The sequence below is a fragment of the Propithecus coquereli genome, unplaced genomic scaffold, assembly GCF_000956105.1.
Source record: "Propithecus coquereli isolate 6110/MARCELLA unplaced genomic scaffold, Pcoq_1.0 Scaffold1, whole genome shotgun sequence".
Taxonomy (NCBI): Eukaryota; Metazoa; Chordata; class Mammalia; order Primates; family Indriidae; genus Propithecus; species Propithecus coquereli.
In genome coordinates, this window is record NW_012133857.1 from 15,287,155 (window position 1) to 15,303,996 (window position 16,842).

Genomic DNA, 16,842 nt, shown 5'->3' on the forward strand with positions numbered 1-16,842 from the left:
AAATACACAGCTTTAGCCATGTACATCATGCACTACTAGATGACAAGCAAAAGAAATTCTACTGTGAGGAATACCTGGCGTCTAACCACTAGAGAAACATTTAAGAATAAATTTCTACTTAAAATTCCTAAAATACACATGGACTCAGTTGTCTGTTACCAAGCACCCTGAGGTCGTAGCCTCATCACTTCAAAGCATCCCTGTTCAGAGTTGTATCCCAGTTACCTTTAACATGAGTATGCTCATAGGAAAAAACATTATCTAAATTCACTTGACAAAACCACAACACAGAAAAACAGTTACAGAAATTCACAAAATCCAATCTTGTTATCAAAAGTTTAGTGTATTTCTAGCCATTTTAACTACAAAAATTACTGTCATTCTGCCCTAGCTAGTCTTCCCCAGCTCATCTGATGCTTTCACTTTTTCAAAACAAATAATTCAATGGAAACAAGATTGTAGGTAGAACTAAATTTAACAATTAAATTTCTTCAACAACCTCTGGGTAAAATGTTTCCTTAAAAACAGATTTTATGCAACCAGGATATTGTGATCCTACATTTTGGCCCTTTTTTTACTTCATCTTCACCCATGGTAGCACCTAACATTTATATAAAGCTATTAATTTTACAGAGCACTTTCAAACATAGCATATTTCTAAGAAACAAAGTAAGTTAGAATTAATTTCATTCTAGGCAAATTGTGTACATATCAAGCACTTCATTTCTCAAGGCCTTTGTAAAGAGGAGAAATATATTGAAGATCTGTTTAAAAAACTGGGGATCACAGGCCAGATTGTAAATTTGGGGGAAAATAATTCAGACTCCCAAGGAACAATCTAAATACACACACACATGCACCTTTCTAGATCAGTATATATGAAGTACATTATACCAATGAACTTCCTCTCTAAAGAATACACATTATCTACCTAAGCCATTGTGCCTCTATCATATTGTGACCCTTATCTATTGGGAGTTGCTTAGATAAAGCCCCAACATCTGCCTGCATTAAGCCAACTTTTACCATGACTGGAGAAAACAGTCTCACTCCAATAAATCCCAGTTAGTTAATGGCACAAGGGACAATGTTTTAGCTCCTCAACTTCCAGTAACACTCACAGGTAGGATACGGATTGAGAGGCACATGCACTTGTGCTATTCCAGTTAGCTGGACACATAAAAAACACAATTCTAGCATGTATTTGATATACTTAAGTAGATTAGCATGGCAGAAACCACTTCCCCTAAGACTGTTCCACAGTTACGTACATGTAAAATGCCAATTATCATGGAGTATGTCTAGTCCATATTTCTTTTCCTGGTGCTATTCCTGTTAACAGAGCTTCCCTGATCTGGTTAGAAGGGATTCTCAAAACAAAATTGTATGTAGACCCTGGATGTATAATAGTAGCTACATTTTTGTAAGAGTACATGATGTGTACAGTTTGATCAGCAATATAATTGGCCCTCTGTATCCATGGAGGATTGGTTTCAGGACCTCCCCCGTGGATATCAAAATCTGTGGATGCTCAAGTCCCCCGTATAAAATGGCATAGTATAGTCAGCCCTCTGTATCCATGGACTTTGATCCACGGTTGGTTGAATCTGAGGATGTGAAACCCGTGGATACAGAGGGCCAATTATATTCAACTGTTCCCTATTAAAATAAATATTTTTGTTCAGAAATTATAAAACTTCCACATTCCTAAATCACTCACAAAAACAAAACAACAAACCTTTATATAAGTAAACTTAAGGAAACAAACAAACAAAAAAACAACAAATCTACACACACACAAATGCACATAGGCCCAGGTCAGGCATACCCAGAAATATGAAAGAAATTTTAGGGGAAAACAACTTTATTTTAACTTGCTAGCTACCTGCATTTATACCCAAATTCTCAGCAGCTGTGCCCACCTTTTCTGTTTTCCTTCCTGTTACTATGGATCAACTACTTCCATGAAAGGCCATTCTACTGGTGTTCTGTATCCTCTCCTATAATTGTTTCCTTGGTGTAGCATCATCTTTTGCTCTCTGATGGATCACACCCATCAACATGCTATCATGCTCAGGTATCTTCCAGTTAATTAAAAAAAAAAAAAAGACACCATGCCTCCCATTCCCCACTAACCCACAGACCCATTTCTCTTTTCCTCCTCAGTCTAAAAGCTTGAAAGGATACAGTCTCTAGCTCCACTCCCTCTCTTCTCTCTTTAGCCTCCCTCCTCCAATCAGACTTCCCCCACATTCAAACTGCTCTTATGGAGGTCGCCAAAGACTAAGGTCATTTTTCTGTCCTCCTCTTACTGATCCCCTCAGAGACCATCAGGAAACTTCACTACTCCCCCCCCTCAATTATGAAATTACCTCATTTATTTCCATCTTCCCTGACTAGAATGTAAGCTCTATGAAAACAGGGACCCAATGAAAATGTTTACTCATGTATCCCTGCCACCTAAAACTGTATCTGGCAAATGGTAGTAGGCATGTATTTGTTGAATGATCTTGCTAATCTAGGAGCGAGGCTAGTTCTCGGCTCAGAAAGGGAATGCAATCTTTGGTAATAATCATGAAAACAAATTCCAACATAAGGAAAAACATGGATTCCAATGGAACTGTCTCAAATGGAACCTGATAGGCAATTTCCTTTTCCCATATCTTTATAGCTCAAACACCATAAAGTCTCTACAGCAACTGCCATCACATGAAGTCCACCTGAAGAGAGACAACACAGAGATATGTCTATTTATACACACAAGAGAAAGTCTGTTCAAACACACCAAGAAATACACACATAGCATGGAAAGGAGACCAGTATAAATTCTTGCCCCTCCCTATTTCTGCCCTCTACATGCACTGGCTCCTTCTGAGGTTAGAAAAATGTCAAAGGTGTCTGTACTTTACTGTTTGCTCTCTGCCACGTGGACGGATAGAAAGGCACTGAGGATATACATACATTTTCTTCTACCTCTTCATCTAGCTAGCTCCTACTTGGTTTTCAGGAGTCAAGGCGGCCTCCTCCAAACGCCACGTTGAGCTGCACCTCTCCTGAGCTCCCACATCTCCTGGGCCTCCCTAGCCCGGGGCTAATCCGTTGTTACATATTTCCAGAGTGATGTGGCTGTCTACTTGACACACTGTTGGCTCTAATAAGGCAAGAGCCTGGTCTTGGTAACAGCCGTACACTCGGTCCCCTGGCACAAAACAAGCGTGCCGTGAACATTTCCTGGCTGCATGAATGAGGCAAGCAGCCACACATCACCTTGCCCCAGGAATGCCTAGATTCCCACTGTCTTTGGCTAACCCTGCTTACATAGTCTAGAGACCAGAGAGGCGGCTGGGACCCAGAGGCCTGGGTTCCCCAGAACGGTTTCTCTCCAATACGTGGGCACCCCACCTAGCTCGCGGTAACCGGGGGAGGCTCTAAGATTTTGAGATATACACTAGCCTTGAAAGAGGGACTGGGTGAACCCTTGGCTGGTATCTATAGGGAGGACCAAGCCTGGGTCTGTAAGGGCCAGTAGAGTCAGCCAGCACGTACGGGACCCACCGGATGGGAGACTCTCTCCCTGTGGGTGCCAGGGATGGTCGAGGACAGAGGTCACTTCTCCGAGAGAATGGCCCTTTCTCTCGAGGATGTGGCCTGGGGTAGTCCTCCCTAAATTCTAAGGCTCAGTAGGGCGCTCTGATCCTCAGGAGTGATCCAGAGGTACTGTGACGCTCCAGGGATCCAGCCAGGCCCAGAGACATCTCGGGTCAAGTATTTACCCTCGGAGGCTCACTGCAGGCGCCCTTACCTGCAGGCGGAGCAGGAGCTGCAGCTGCCGACGCCGACGCCCGCGCCCCGGCCCGCCCTGCCAGCTCAGAGCCCGGGACGCAGGCCCGGGGGCCCAGCCAGCCGCCGGGCCACCGGCGACCCCTGCACTCAGGGCGGAGCCCACTTGCCCGCTCGCTCCAGGGCAGCACTGTAGTCCTACAGTCCCCAGCCCACCCGTTGCTCGGGCTGCGAGCTCGTCTCGTCAAGCAGGCGCCGCTGGGCAGCCCCGCTGCCGGGGTCCTCGTAGAGAAAGGCCGTCGCCATGGAGACGCAGCGCGCGCAGGTGGCCGTTAAGCCGCGCTGTGGAGCGCAGTTTTCTGGGCCGGGTCCGCGGCGCCCGGCACCCAACAGCACTGACGGCGAAACCTTCACGGGCGCGCGATGCCGGGGCCGGGTCGCTGCGGTCGCCACCTCAGCCCTCGCGGGCAGCACGCCGAACTACAGCCGGCAGCGAAAGTGCACGTCGCCTAGCGATGGCGCGGGGCGGGGCCATGGGCTGTCCCAGCTTGTCGGAGACATCCGCTTCCGGATCCGCGGCCATCGCACTCCCCGGCTCGGCTGGCCCGCCAGGCGACGCACTGTACCAGACCCCGGCCGCTACGATCGCTGAGTCTCAGTCGCCCTCGCCCTGTAGCTTGCCGCCTGCGCTCTACCGCCCGCCTCTTCGACCAGCCATGCTGGAGCATCTGAGCTCGCTGCCCACGCAAATGGTGAGGGCGCGGCCCGGGGATCTCCGCATGCTGCTGTCTAGCCTGGCAGCTTCAAAGCCCTTGTCGGAGCACCGACCCGGTGCTGCGCGGTTTCTGGCCCGGATTGCCTCCTGTGTCCCCTTCTGTCTTCCCTCGCGAGGATCCCCCTGTTTATGCTCCGTTAGGATGCTTCAGTTCCCCCCAGGAAACCCAGAATTTGATTCTTTGCCCAGGCCCCTGATGTTGGGGTTATCCTGTGCCAAAGCTGTGAGGTCAGGGCAGGAACTGTACCTCCTCGGTGGTGGACCCAATTGTTTTTTGCTCTCCTTCACTTCAGGACTACAAGGGCCAGAAGCTAGCTGAACAGATGTTTCAGGGAATTATTCTTTTTTCTGCGGTAAGTATTGATTTTATATTTAATTTTCCCTCCACTCCCTACAGCTTGACTGTGTTTAATGTACTTTGTCTGTCTCTAGATAATTGGATTTATCTACGGGTACGTGGCTGAACAGTTCGGGTGGACTGTCTATATAGTTATGGCCGGATTTGCATTTTCGTGTTTGGTAAGAAATTAGTGGGTGTTAGTGGCAACTCAGGTTTTCTGAGTCAGGTTGCTTTGGTTGGACCTAGTTAGTAGTGTCTGTGGCTAACCCTGCATACATAGCATAGAGTCACCTTTCCCCTCATCCTTCCCATCAGTGTTCCTCTTGCAATCATTGGAAAAGTAGAATGCCTAATAGTGTCAGATGGTGTGGACTGCATAAAAGAATACAGCTTATTTCCTTTGGCAGCTACTCCAGGCAATAATCTTAAGGTCAAAGCTAGCAGGAATATCTTGTGTTCCCATTGCCCCCTCACCTTTCTTGTAAGTCTTAAAGCCACTTATGTGTAAACAGAGTGTGTTCCCATCTTACAGTATCTGTCTGGGCAGTGGCACAGAGCTTTCATAGGAATATCAGGGTTTTTTTGTTTTGTTTTTTTTGTTTTTGTATAGGAATCATTTGGAAACTAGGCATTTTACAAAATGGTTTCTAAAACTTTTAATGGCTATAAATGATGCATGTTCTTTGTTCTGGCCCAGCTGACACTTCCTCCCTGGCCCATCTATCGGCGACATCCTCTCAAGTGGTTACCTGTTCAAGACTCAGGCACAGAAGATAAGAAACCAGGGGAGAGAAAAATTAAGAGGCATGCTAAAAATAATTAATTGGAGTTTTCGTGATCAGCACCTGCTTTTGTTTCCTGTGAAATGAGCTAAATTGCTTCATACCCAAAATATGAGCTAAGCCATCTATGTTCTAATGGCACAACTGTGTATAGATTTAGTTCTCATTATATTTCATTTCTAACCCAGGTGGGTTTTGACTTATAAATAGTTTAGACCCTCTCTTCATAATCTTCCTCTGAAATGGGAACAGAAAACACAAGTATGTTGTTTCTTTCACGTATACATAAATAACAAAGAATAAATGCCTCATAAAAGATAGTACAATTTAACTGTCAAAGTTTTATAATTCATTATGAGTCATTAAACCATTTTAATGTTTCCAATTAAAAAGTCATAGTGCAAGTTTATGTCTAAAGGGTCTTTTGTTCATTGTTCTGCAAGCAAGAGTATTAGTATAGCCAAAGTTAGAAGCTTGGGGTTCTGAAAGCATGAGCACCATTTTTATTTTCTGTGGCTAGTATATTTGTAACAATAGCAAGCACCTATGAAAAAATGTATTAATGTAAATTTGTGGTAAAGTAATATTTTGGTACCACTGAAATAAGGCTGTTGTTAAGCAGAAAACATTTAATTCATGCTTTACTTGAAATGGACCAAACTAAAAACCCATAAAGCTGTAAAATCCTTTTTCTTTTTCCAGAGGGCTGAAGAGAAAAATGTGCTTAAAGGTTTTGTGTTAGAGGTTTGGAGTGGGAGGGTTATTATAGGTAAATGCTTTGTTTCACAATGCAAGGATACAGGACTTCCAAACTATGAGTTTTAAAAAAAGGTAGCAAAGACCTTAATACCTCAAAACTCAGGAAAGATTTTTTTTAAAGGTAATAAAAATTAAGAAGGCAGAAATAAGACCAAGCATATTAGTATAATAAATGTGATTAAAAAGTCAGAAGTTCCCAGATAGGGTTAAAAATCAAATTACCTCATGTTCTCAAAATGAATCCAAAGGTTAAAAACAGGAGCAAGGATATATTAGGCAGATGAAAGCATAAAACAGGGGTAATAGTGAAAAAGTCAAATACTTAGAAAGCATTAAATGGTACAAAGAGGACATTTCACAGCTGCCAAGATGTCACTATTAGGAATCATTGTATTGAATAAGATGTGAACTATAAAATAAAAAGTTAAAAAAGAGCCATGAACTGTATGAAGCAAAGACTGTTACATATATAAAAGTTTGGCAAAGCTACCCTCTTGTAGACCAATATGCTGTCTTTCCGCATTTGGCAGATCAAGTAGACGGGCAACAGATATGTAGACTTTTGTTCTTAATTCCCTGGTCTTGGAACGTTTTCCCTCAGATACCCATGTAGTATGCCCCATCATGATATATCCACTTAGCCTACTTTTTCATGGCATTTAATACATCTCATCGTATATATTTGTTAATTCTTCTCACTAGAACATTAGCTCCATGGGAACAGGGAATTTGTTTCGCTCACTGCTGTCTGCCCAGTACCTAGGAGAGTACAAGACACATTGCAGGTACAATAAATATGTATTGAATGAATGATACAGAAAGAACTATGCTGTCCAATATGGTGCCACTAGTCACATGGGTCTATTTATACTTAATTAAAATTAAATAAAGTTTAAAATTCAGTTCCTTAAACTAGCCACAATTGAAGGGCTCAATAGCCATATATGACTAGTGGCTACCATATTGGACAGTGTAGATATAGAACATCTCCATCACAAAATTGTATTGATTAGGTCTTACACAGAACCTTGAATAATATTTAACAGGTAAGTGATTTTGTGTTTAACAATACACCTTTATTGAATGCCTATAGGGCCATTGCAACAATGAATCACATACTAAGCAACAGGAAAAAAAAAAAACTCTTAAGAAGTAGAGGTTGTGCAGGTCATATTCAGTAACAACACTGCAATGTAGCTGAAGCAAGGACATAGAACTTCGAAAGCTTTCTAAGTCCGTGGAAATTAAACACTTCTAAAAGAGAAAATCAAAATCAGGATTACTGACTTTTTGGAACTAATGTCAAAAGAGTATCAGATCAAAGCCTCTGAAATGTGGCCAAAGGTATATTCATTCAGAAGAAAATTCATAGTCTTAAGAATGTATTTTAAAATCAGTTAAGGAAAATGAACAACGAATTAAGCAGTCAAGAAAAAACCCACAAAATAACGAAAAGACAGTGGGATGAAAATTGAATGAATGTGGGGTTTTTTGTTATTTGAGACAAGGTCTCACTCGTTGCCCAGGCTGGAGTGCAGTGGCACAATCATAAACCCCTAGGCTCAAGCAATACTCCTGCCTGCCTCAGCCCCCTAAGCAGCTGGGACTGTAGACATGCACTACCACACTTGGCTAATTTTTTTTTATAGAGATGAGGTCTCACTATGTTGTCCAGGCTGCTCTCCACTACTGGTCTCAAGCAATTCTCCCACCTCGGCCTCCCAAAGTGTTGAGATTACAGGCCTAAGCCACAGCCTCTAGTGAATATTTAAACAAAATAAAAAATATACAGCATGGGAATAAGAAAAGTATGGGGGAGACTCTTAATTCTAAGAAAATAATACCTACTTTATACCAATAAGTTAGAAAATGTAAGTAAAATGGATGACTGTCCAAAAAGATGTGGAGTTCCAAAACATGGAAGAAGACGTGAATAGCTCAGGGAGACTCAAGAGTTTGACAAATATTTGCTTCCAGCTGAGGACTGGGACTAGATGGTTTTACAACTTGAGTTGTACCTAACCCTTCGGAGTGAAAATAAAAGGTCTCCGAAACCAGGCTGTGAGCACTGTAATGGCGGGGACTATTGCTTTATTCACCAATATATCCCTAGCTCCTGGCTAAGCACCTGGCACAGAGTAAAAACTAAATAAAAATTTGATAAGTGACTGTAAAGGGAACATTTCATTAAGAGTATTTTTTTGTATGTGTATAATTTTCAAAAAAAGATACATTTTTAATAAAAACTGAAAACATTTCTGGAGCAGTATTCATTTTTAGAGCCCCTTGAATACAGAATGAAAATTTACTCATCAAAACTTGTATTTAATTTTATAAAAACTATTTATTTCCTAGATGGGCATTATCTCTTATTAAACAACTAATAAAATATGTGACATACAATTATACATTTAAATCACAGAAAGACAACCAATATCTTGACGTACATGAAGACAAACTGAAGGAGACAAACATTAAATATATCCAAAATAACTAAATAGACCAGGAATTTACTTATAAATTGCTTAACTAGAAAAGGAATTAGTATTTAAGAAATGTTTTCACTGATGAAAAATTAAACCTAAGAAAACCAGTATATAAAAAGATGATGATTTACAAAGCTAATACATCTCTTAGTTTTAGTTCTTCTGTACCCTAAATAGGTTCATATTAAATGAAAATAAAATCCATCAAGGTGTAAAAAAGAAATTCAGTTACTCAAGTATTAGAAAGAACTTCATATTCTTTAAATTTATTCCCAGAATTGTGAATTGACTTTTTAAAAAATAATTTACTAAATTAGCTGGGCGTGGTGGCTCACGCCTGTAGTCCTAGCTACTCAGGAGGCTAAGGTAGGAGGATCGCTTGAGCCCAGGAATTTGAGGTTGCTGTGAGCTAGGCTGATACCACGGCACTCTAGCCCGGGCGGCAGAGCAAGACTCTGCTTCAAAAAAATAAAAATAATTTACCAACTACTCCCTAAGGTTATTAACAATAGCAGGTAATATTATATCATTTGTTTCTCCTATTGCTTTTGTCACTATAATACAATATAAAACCTCCAATCCAGTATTTTATGGTCCTGTTTTCAAGCTAATTAGTACCTTAAAAAAAATAAAGTTCTACATATAAAGTTAGTGGTTTAAGGCTCAGTAAATGGTAACCAAACAAACCCAACAGATTTGTCCTCATAAAGAGTATGAAAGCCAAGGTTTTTCTTTTGTGAGCTGGCTTCGTATTACTCTGTTCTGTCCATTGTTTTTCCAGTAAGAAAACTTCAAAGAAATGTAAAAGGATGATGAATGGCCTTGAAACGATTGCTGTGGTTCATTTCTTTTTGTTTTTTAAGCCTCAAACCTTTGAAAACAGGTCTTTTCAAAAATTTACATTTTCTTCCAAAAATTTCAAGTGGCGAGCTTTCACACTGTAACTTGTATACTTTTCGCCCATGTGCTCCCGCAAATGTACCTATTAGAAAAACAGATGGATAAAAAGAAAATCAGTGTGTAGTTGAAAAAAATATTTCTGTAATCTTAGAGGAAGGGCTTTTCTAAGCATGATACCAAAGATGGAAACGATGGAAAAATACTAATAGTTTTGTTTACATAAAAATTTAACACTAAGATTTAAAAAAAAGTCATAAGAAATTAAAGAGCAAACAATAAACTAGGGAAAACATTTGCAACATTCATGCCAAAGGATTAATAGCATTAGTATGTAAAGAGATCTTAAAATCCAACAATATTAGCATTGATAAAATAACAAAATCCCACAGATAATTCAGCAAATCCATTTATATATGTATATAAATGTAAATCCCATACATTTACAAAATGTAATACAAATAACAAATTAATATGAAATTTAACCTAATAATCAAAATGTACTGTGTGACAATCAGTGTATGTCTGTTGAAAGAAATGCTTGAGATTAAAATAACACCTAGTATGTTAAACATATGTACTAGTATGTTAACACCTCCTGAGACAATGCACTGAGGACATATCACTTCTGTGGTATTCCTGACAAAAATGTATAACCTAAGCCTGGCATGGTGTCTTGTGCCTGTAGTGCCAGCTATTCCAGAGGCTGAGGCAGAAGGATCACTTGAGCCCAGGAGTTCAAAGCTGCAGTGCGTTATGATCGCACCTGTGAAGAGCCACTGCACTCCTGGCAACACAATGAAACATAGTCTCAAAAAAATAAACTGGGCTCAAGCAATCCTCCTGCCTCAGCCTCCCGAGTGCCTGGGACTACAGGCATGTACCACCATACCCAGCTAACTTTTTCTATTTTTAATAGAGACAGGGTCTCACTCTTGCTTAGGCTGGTCTCGAACTCCCGAGCTCAAGCAATCCTCCTGCCTCGGCCTCCCAGATTGCTAGGATTACAGGTGTGAGCCATAGCACCCAGCCCTTTCTACATGATTTTACAGACTAATACATTTTTTAAAATTATTAGTCTAAAAGCTAATATTATTATAGCTTTGGTTTGTAGTCTACATTTTGTTATCTACATAATTGAAGAGACTAATGCATTTTTAAAAACCAATTAGTTCGTGTTTTTGGATGCCCAATGTAAAAAGACATAATATTGTGACATCGATAACTGGAAGAGGTTGGGATGGAGCTGTTAAAAGAGTAGAGTTTTTGTATGTTATTGAAGTTAAGCTGGTATAAATTCAAATTAAAGTATTCTAATTTTAGGATATTAAATATAACCCTTATGGTAACCACAAAGAAAGTAGTTACAGGATATATACAATACATATATATTTATAGAGAAAGAGAGAGAATTGAAAATTTTCATTACCAAGAAATCAACTAAACACAAAAGAAGGCAGTAATATAGGACATAAGGAACAAAAAAAAAAACCTATAAGGCATACAGAAAACAAGTAGTAAAATCACAGAAGTTAAGTCCCTCTTTTTCAGTAATTACTTTAAATGTAAATGCATTAAACTTTCCAATTAAAAGATCGAGACTGGCACAATGGATTTTAAAAAAACACAAAAATGTTGAAAGTGGAAAGACTTTTGAAAAAGATATTCCACATAAACAGTAACAAAAAGAGAACAAGGATGGCTATACTAATATCAGACAAAACAGACTTTAAATTTTAAAAGCTTATAAGAGACAAAGAAGGATATTATATATTAATAAAAGGTTCAATATAGCAAGAAGAGAGAATAATTATAAACATTTGTATTCCTAATAACAAACAATCAATAATAGTTGGAGATTATTACTACTGTCAACTGCCCACTCTCAATAATGGATAGAACAATTTGGCATAAGATATTTAGGGAAATAGAAGACTTAAACAATATAATAAACCAACTAGATTGTTGGACAGACATACTTTTTAAAACTCTTTACCCAAAAACAACAGAATACACATTCTTCTCAAGTGCACATGGGACATTCTCCAGGATAGACCATATGGTAGACCACAAATTAAGTCTCAATAGATTTTAAAAGACAGATATACAAAGTATCTTCTCCAACCATAATAGGATGAAATTAGAAAGCATTAACAAGGAAAATTGGAAAATTCACAAATTTGTGGAAACTAAACAACACACTTAACCAATAGGTCAAAGAGGAAATCACAAGGAAAATTAGAAAAATACTTAGTGACAAATGAAAATAAAAATACAATATACCCAAACTTTTGTTATTCAGCAAAAGTAGTGCTAAAGGGGGAATTTATAGGTATAAACAGTTAACACACTGACTGCCACACTAGGAAAAAAAAGTTTTCCCTGGGGCCACAGTGTTTCTTAAAACAAAACAATCCTTTCTAATTTGTTATTTTTTATTGTTTTCTGTGCATGAGTTATATGTAACACAATCCACGTTTTTGGAATTAAATTGTCCATATTAACTGTAACAATAAGAACGTCAACAAGTAAGATTTCCAGAAACTGCAGGGTTTTGCTTCACGTGGCCCCAGGCTCAAAACTGGCCTGAGTAAAATACAATTCACATGGCAGTCAATGTGTCAAATTAAAAAACAAGAATGATCTCCAATCAATGACCTAACTTTACAACTTAAGAAACTAGAAAAAGAAGAACAAACTAAACCCAAAACAGAAGGAAGGAAATAATAAAGATTAGAGCTGAGATAAGTAAAATAGAAAATAGAAAAAGTAAGAAAATCAATGAAACCAAAAGTTGGGTTTGAAAGATATTAAAAATTAATAAACCTTTAGCTAGATTAAGAAAAAATGAGAGAAGACTCAAATTACTAAAATCAGAAATTAAAATGGGGCTATTACTACCAACTCTACAGAATTAAAAAGAATTATAAGAGAACTAGAACAACTGTACGTCAAAAATTACATAACCTAGATAAAATGGACAAATTCCTAGAAACATAAAACCTACCAGGACTGAATCACAAAGAAATAGCAAATCTGAATAGACTCATAACTAGTATAAGGAAACCGAATCATTAATCAAAAACCTCCCAACAAGAAAAGGCCCTGGACCTGATGGCTTTGCTGGTGATGCTACCAAATGCTACGAAACATTTGGAGAGGAACTGATGCCAATCCTTCTCAAACTCTTCCAGAAAGTTGAGAAGGGAGCACTTTCTGGTTCATTCTATGAGGCTGGCAATGCCCTGGTACTGGGGCCAGACAGGGACGCTATAGGAAAAGAAAAATACATACCAATAACCCTTATGAACATTAATTCAAAAATCTTCAACAAAGTCTAGATGACTAAGGTTTTTTTCACCTGTGTTCAGGAGAGATATTGATTTGATATTTTTTCATGTAGTGTCCTTGTTGGGATTTGATATCAGGGTCTTGTGAGTTGGGAGGTATCGCCTCTTAAACTTTTCTAGAAGAATATGTGTAGAAGCAAGTTGAAAAGTGTTCTAAAAACAACACAAACAATGAATAACTAAAAGAATGTGTGTAGGATTGGTATTATTTCTTTCTTAGATGGTTGGAAGAATTCACCAGTAAAGCCATCTGGGCATGGAACTTTCTTTGTAGGCAAGTTTTACTTTTTCTAGATGCTATGTTTAGGCTTTTTGTAAATGCTTAAAGTAGTCAGATTCATAGAGACAGAAAGTAGAAAGGTGGTTACCAGGGGCTAGTGGAAGCAGGGAATGGGGAATTATTGTTTAATAGGTACAGAGTTTTAGTTTTACAAGATGAAAAAAGTTCTGAAGATGGATGGTGGTGATAGTTGAACAACAATGTGAATGTGCATAATCCCACTGAACTATACACTTAAAAATAGATAAAATGGTAAACTTTAGGTTACACATATTTTCCTACAATTTTTAAAAAGTATGTATGTTGCTGACCCATAACATATAGAAATGTAATATATTTACCAATAACAAAACAAAGGAAGTAGGTGGGACCAAAGCTGTATTAGGTTACAGAAATGATTCCAGATGGTAAATTGAATCCACAGGAACAAATGCAGAGATCCAGAAATGATAAATAAGAAGATTTTGATAGCAAAATCTACAAATATGCCTTCTCTCCTTTCTTCTCTCACCTTCTTTAAGACACATAAAATTATATAAAGTAATAATTATAGCAATGTAACATTGGGTTTATAACATTTATAGGCATGATATGTAAAACAATAATATAACAATAAAGGGATAAAGGGAAGAGGAGTAACATTTGTACATCTCACCGAAATTAAGTTAGTATAAATTTGAAGCTGACTCTGACAAGTTAAGATGTACTTAGTAAGCCTTAGAGCAACCACTAAGGAAATAACTAAAAAATATACAGTTAAAAAGTCATTAAATTAAAATGCTGCATTAGAATATATTCACTTAATGCAAATAAAGCAGGAATACAGAACAAAAAGACATGAGACATATACAAAATAAAAGTAAACCGGCAGCCATAAACCTAATTGTATCAATAACAACATTAAATGTGAATAGTTTAAACAATCCAATCAAAAGGTAGAGATCATTAGAATTGATAAGAAAACAAGATCCAGCCAGGCATGGTGGCTCACACCTGTAATCCTAGCACTCTGGGAGGCTGAGCTGCGAGGATCATTTGAGCTCAGGAGTTTGAGATCAGCCTGAGCAAGAACAAGACCCTGTCTCTACTAAAAATAGAAAGAAATTAGCTGGACAACTAAAAATATATAGAAAAAATTAGCCGAGCATGGTGGCGCATGCCTTTAGTCCCAGCTACTCAGGAGGCTGAGGCAGAAGGATTGCTTGAGCCCAGGAGTTTGAGGTTGCTGTGAGCTAGGCTGATGCCATGGCACTCTAGCCCGGGCAACAGAGTGAGACTCTGTCTCAAAAAAAAAAAAAAAAAAGAAAACAAGATCCAATATACGCTGTGTACAGGACACACACATTTAATTCAAAGGTACAAACAGATTGAAAATAAAAAGATGGAAAATGATATATCATACAAACAGCAACCACAAGAAAGCTATACTAATACAGACAAAATAGACTTTAAAACAAAAAAATGTTACCATAGATAAAGAGGAACATGTTATAATGATAAAAAGGTCGATCCATGAGGAATATATAACAATTATACACATATATGCACCTAATCAGAGCACCAAAATATGTGAAGCAAAACCTAAAATGAAGGGAGAAATAAACAATTCAACAATAATAGTTGGAGACACCAATACCTCACTTTAAATCATGGGTAAAACAACTAGGCAGATCGATAAGAAAACAGAAGATTTGAACACTATAAACAAACTAGACCTAACAGATATCTATAAACATTCCACACAGTGACATCAAAATATGCATTCTTCTAAGTGGATAAGGAACATTCTCCAGGTTAGACCATATGGAAGGCCATAAAACAGAGCTCAATAACTTTAAAAGAATACAATGTATGTTCTCCAATCACAATGAAATTTAATTAGAAATCAATAACAGAGAGAAATTGGGGAAACTCCCAAAATATGTGGAAATTAAACCACAGATTCCCAAATAACAAATCTTACAGAAATAAAAAATATTGTAAAAGAATACTATGAACGATTATGTGCCAGTTAGATAGATGAAGTAGAAAAAATCCTAGAAAGATAAAAACAACTCACTCAAGAAGAAATAGACAACCTTACTATAACAAGTAAAGACACTGAATTCATGGCCAAAAGAAAAAACTACCCACAAAGAAAAGCCAAGGCCCAGATGCCTTCACTGGTGAATTCTATCAAACATTCTGAGAATTGTATCAATTCTTCACTAACTCTTCCAAAAAAACAGAAGATGAGGGAGCACTCCAACATTCAATCTATGAGGCCAGTCTTACTCTGGTAACAAAACCAAAGACATCACAAGAAAAGAAAACTAAAGACAATATCTCATATGAATATGGACACAAAAATCCTTAAGAATAATACTAGAGGCTGGGGCATGGTGGCTCATGCTTATAATCCTAGCACTCTGGGAGGCCAAGGTGAGAGGATTGCTTGAGCTCAGGAGTTCGAGACCAGCCTGAGCAAGAGTGAGACCCCCATCTCTACTATAAATGGAAATAAATTAGCCAAACAACTAAAAATAGAAAAAATTAGCCAGGTATGGTTACGCATGCCTGTAGTCTCAGCTACCCGGGAGGCTGAGGCAGGAGGATCGCTTGAGCCCATGAGTCTGAGGTTGCTGTGAGCGAGGCTGACACCATGGCACTCTAGCTCAGGCAACAGAGTGAGACTCTGTCTCCAAAAAAAATTATAATACTAGAAATCTGAGTGCAGCAACATATAAGAAGTATAAATTATGATCAAGTAAGATTTATCCCAGGAATACAAGGTTAGTTTAACATCCAAAAATCAATTAATGGAACATACCTTATCAGTAGAATAAAAACAAAAACCACACGATCATATAAATAGAAAGTATTTGACAAACTCCTTTTCATGGTAAAAAAAAAAAAAAAACCGTCAAAAAACAGTTCCTTCAATATAATAGAAGGGAACTTCCTAAACCTGACAGAGGGCATCCATGAAAACCCCACAGCTACCACCGTAATTAATGGTGAAAGAATGGATGTCTTCCCTCTAACAACACAAAGGTGTCTACTCTTGCCATTTCTAATCAACATTGTCCTAGAGGTTTTAGCCAGGGCAATTAGGCAAGAAAAGATGTAAAAGGTATCCAGATTGGAAAGCAAAACTAAGTCTATTCACAGATGACATGATCTTCTATGTAAAAAATCTTAAGGAACCCACATACCAAAGAAAAGGCTATTAAAAACTAAATAAATGAGTTCGGCAAGGTTGTAGAAGATTAATATTTTAAAAAATCAAATGCATTTCTATGCATTGCAATGAACAATACAAAGTGAATATAAGAAAATGCCAGCTGGGCACAGTGGCTCATGCCTGTAATCCTAGAACTTTAGGAGGCCAAGGAAGGAAGATCACTTGAGGCC

General features: G+C 38.4%; 2 protein-coding genes across 2 annotated transcripts in view; one reads left to right on the forward strand and one right to left on the reverse strand.

Moving 5' to 3' along the window:
• Positions 1–3,807: 3,807 nt before the first annotated feature.
• SPCS1 (signal peptidase complex subunit 1 homolog (S. cerevisiae)) lies at positions 3,808–6,084 on the forward strand. The gene is made up of 4 exons (XM_012662254.1): positions 3,808–4,532; positions 4,849–4,908; positions 4,988–5,074; positions 5,593–6,084. Exons 1-4 carry the CDS (start codon positions 4,296–4,298, stop codon positions 5,716–5,718), a joined length of 510 nt encoding a protein of 169 aa, XP_012517708.1. The 5' UTR covers positions 3,808–4,295; the 3' UTR covers positions 5,719–6,084.
• A 3,420-nt stretch (positions 6,085–9,504) lies between these two features.
• NEK4 (NIMA-related kinase 4) overlaps positions 9,505–16,842 on the reverse strand; it is a 33,991-nt gene continuing 26,653 nt past the window's right edge. Inside the window, exon 15 of the mRNA XM_012645082.1 lies at positions 9,505–9,904. Coding sequence (XP_012500536.1) covers positions 9,812–9,904 — 93 coding nt within the window. The 3' untranslated portion in view covers positions 9,505–9,811. The remainder of the gene's footprint in view (positions 9,905–16,842) is intronic.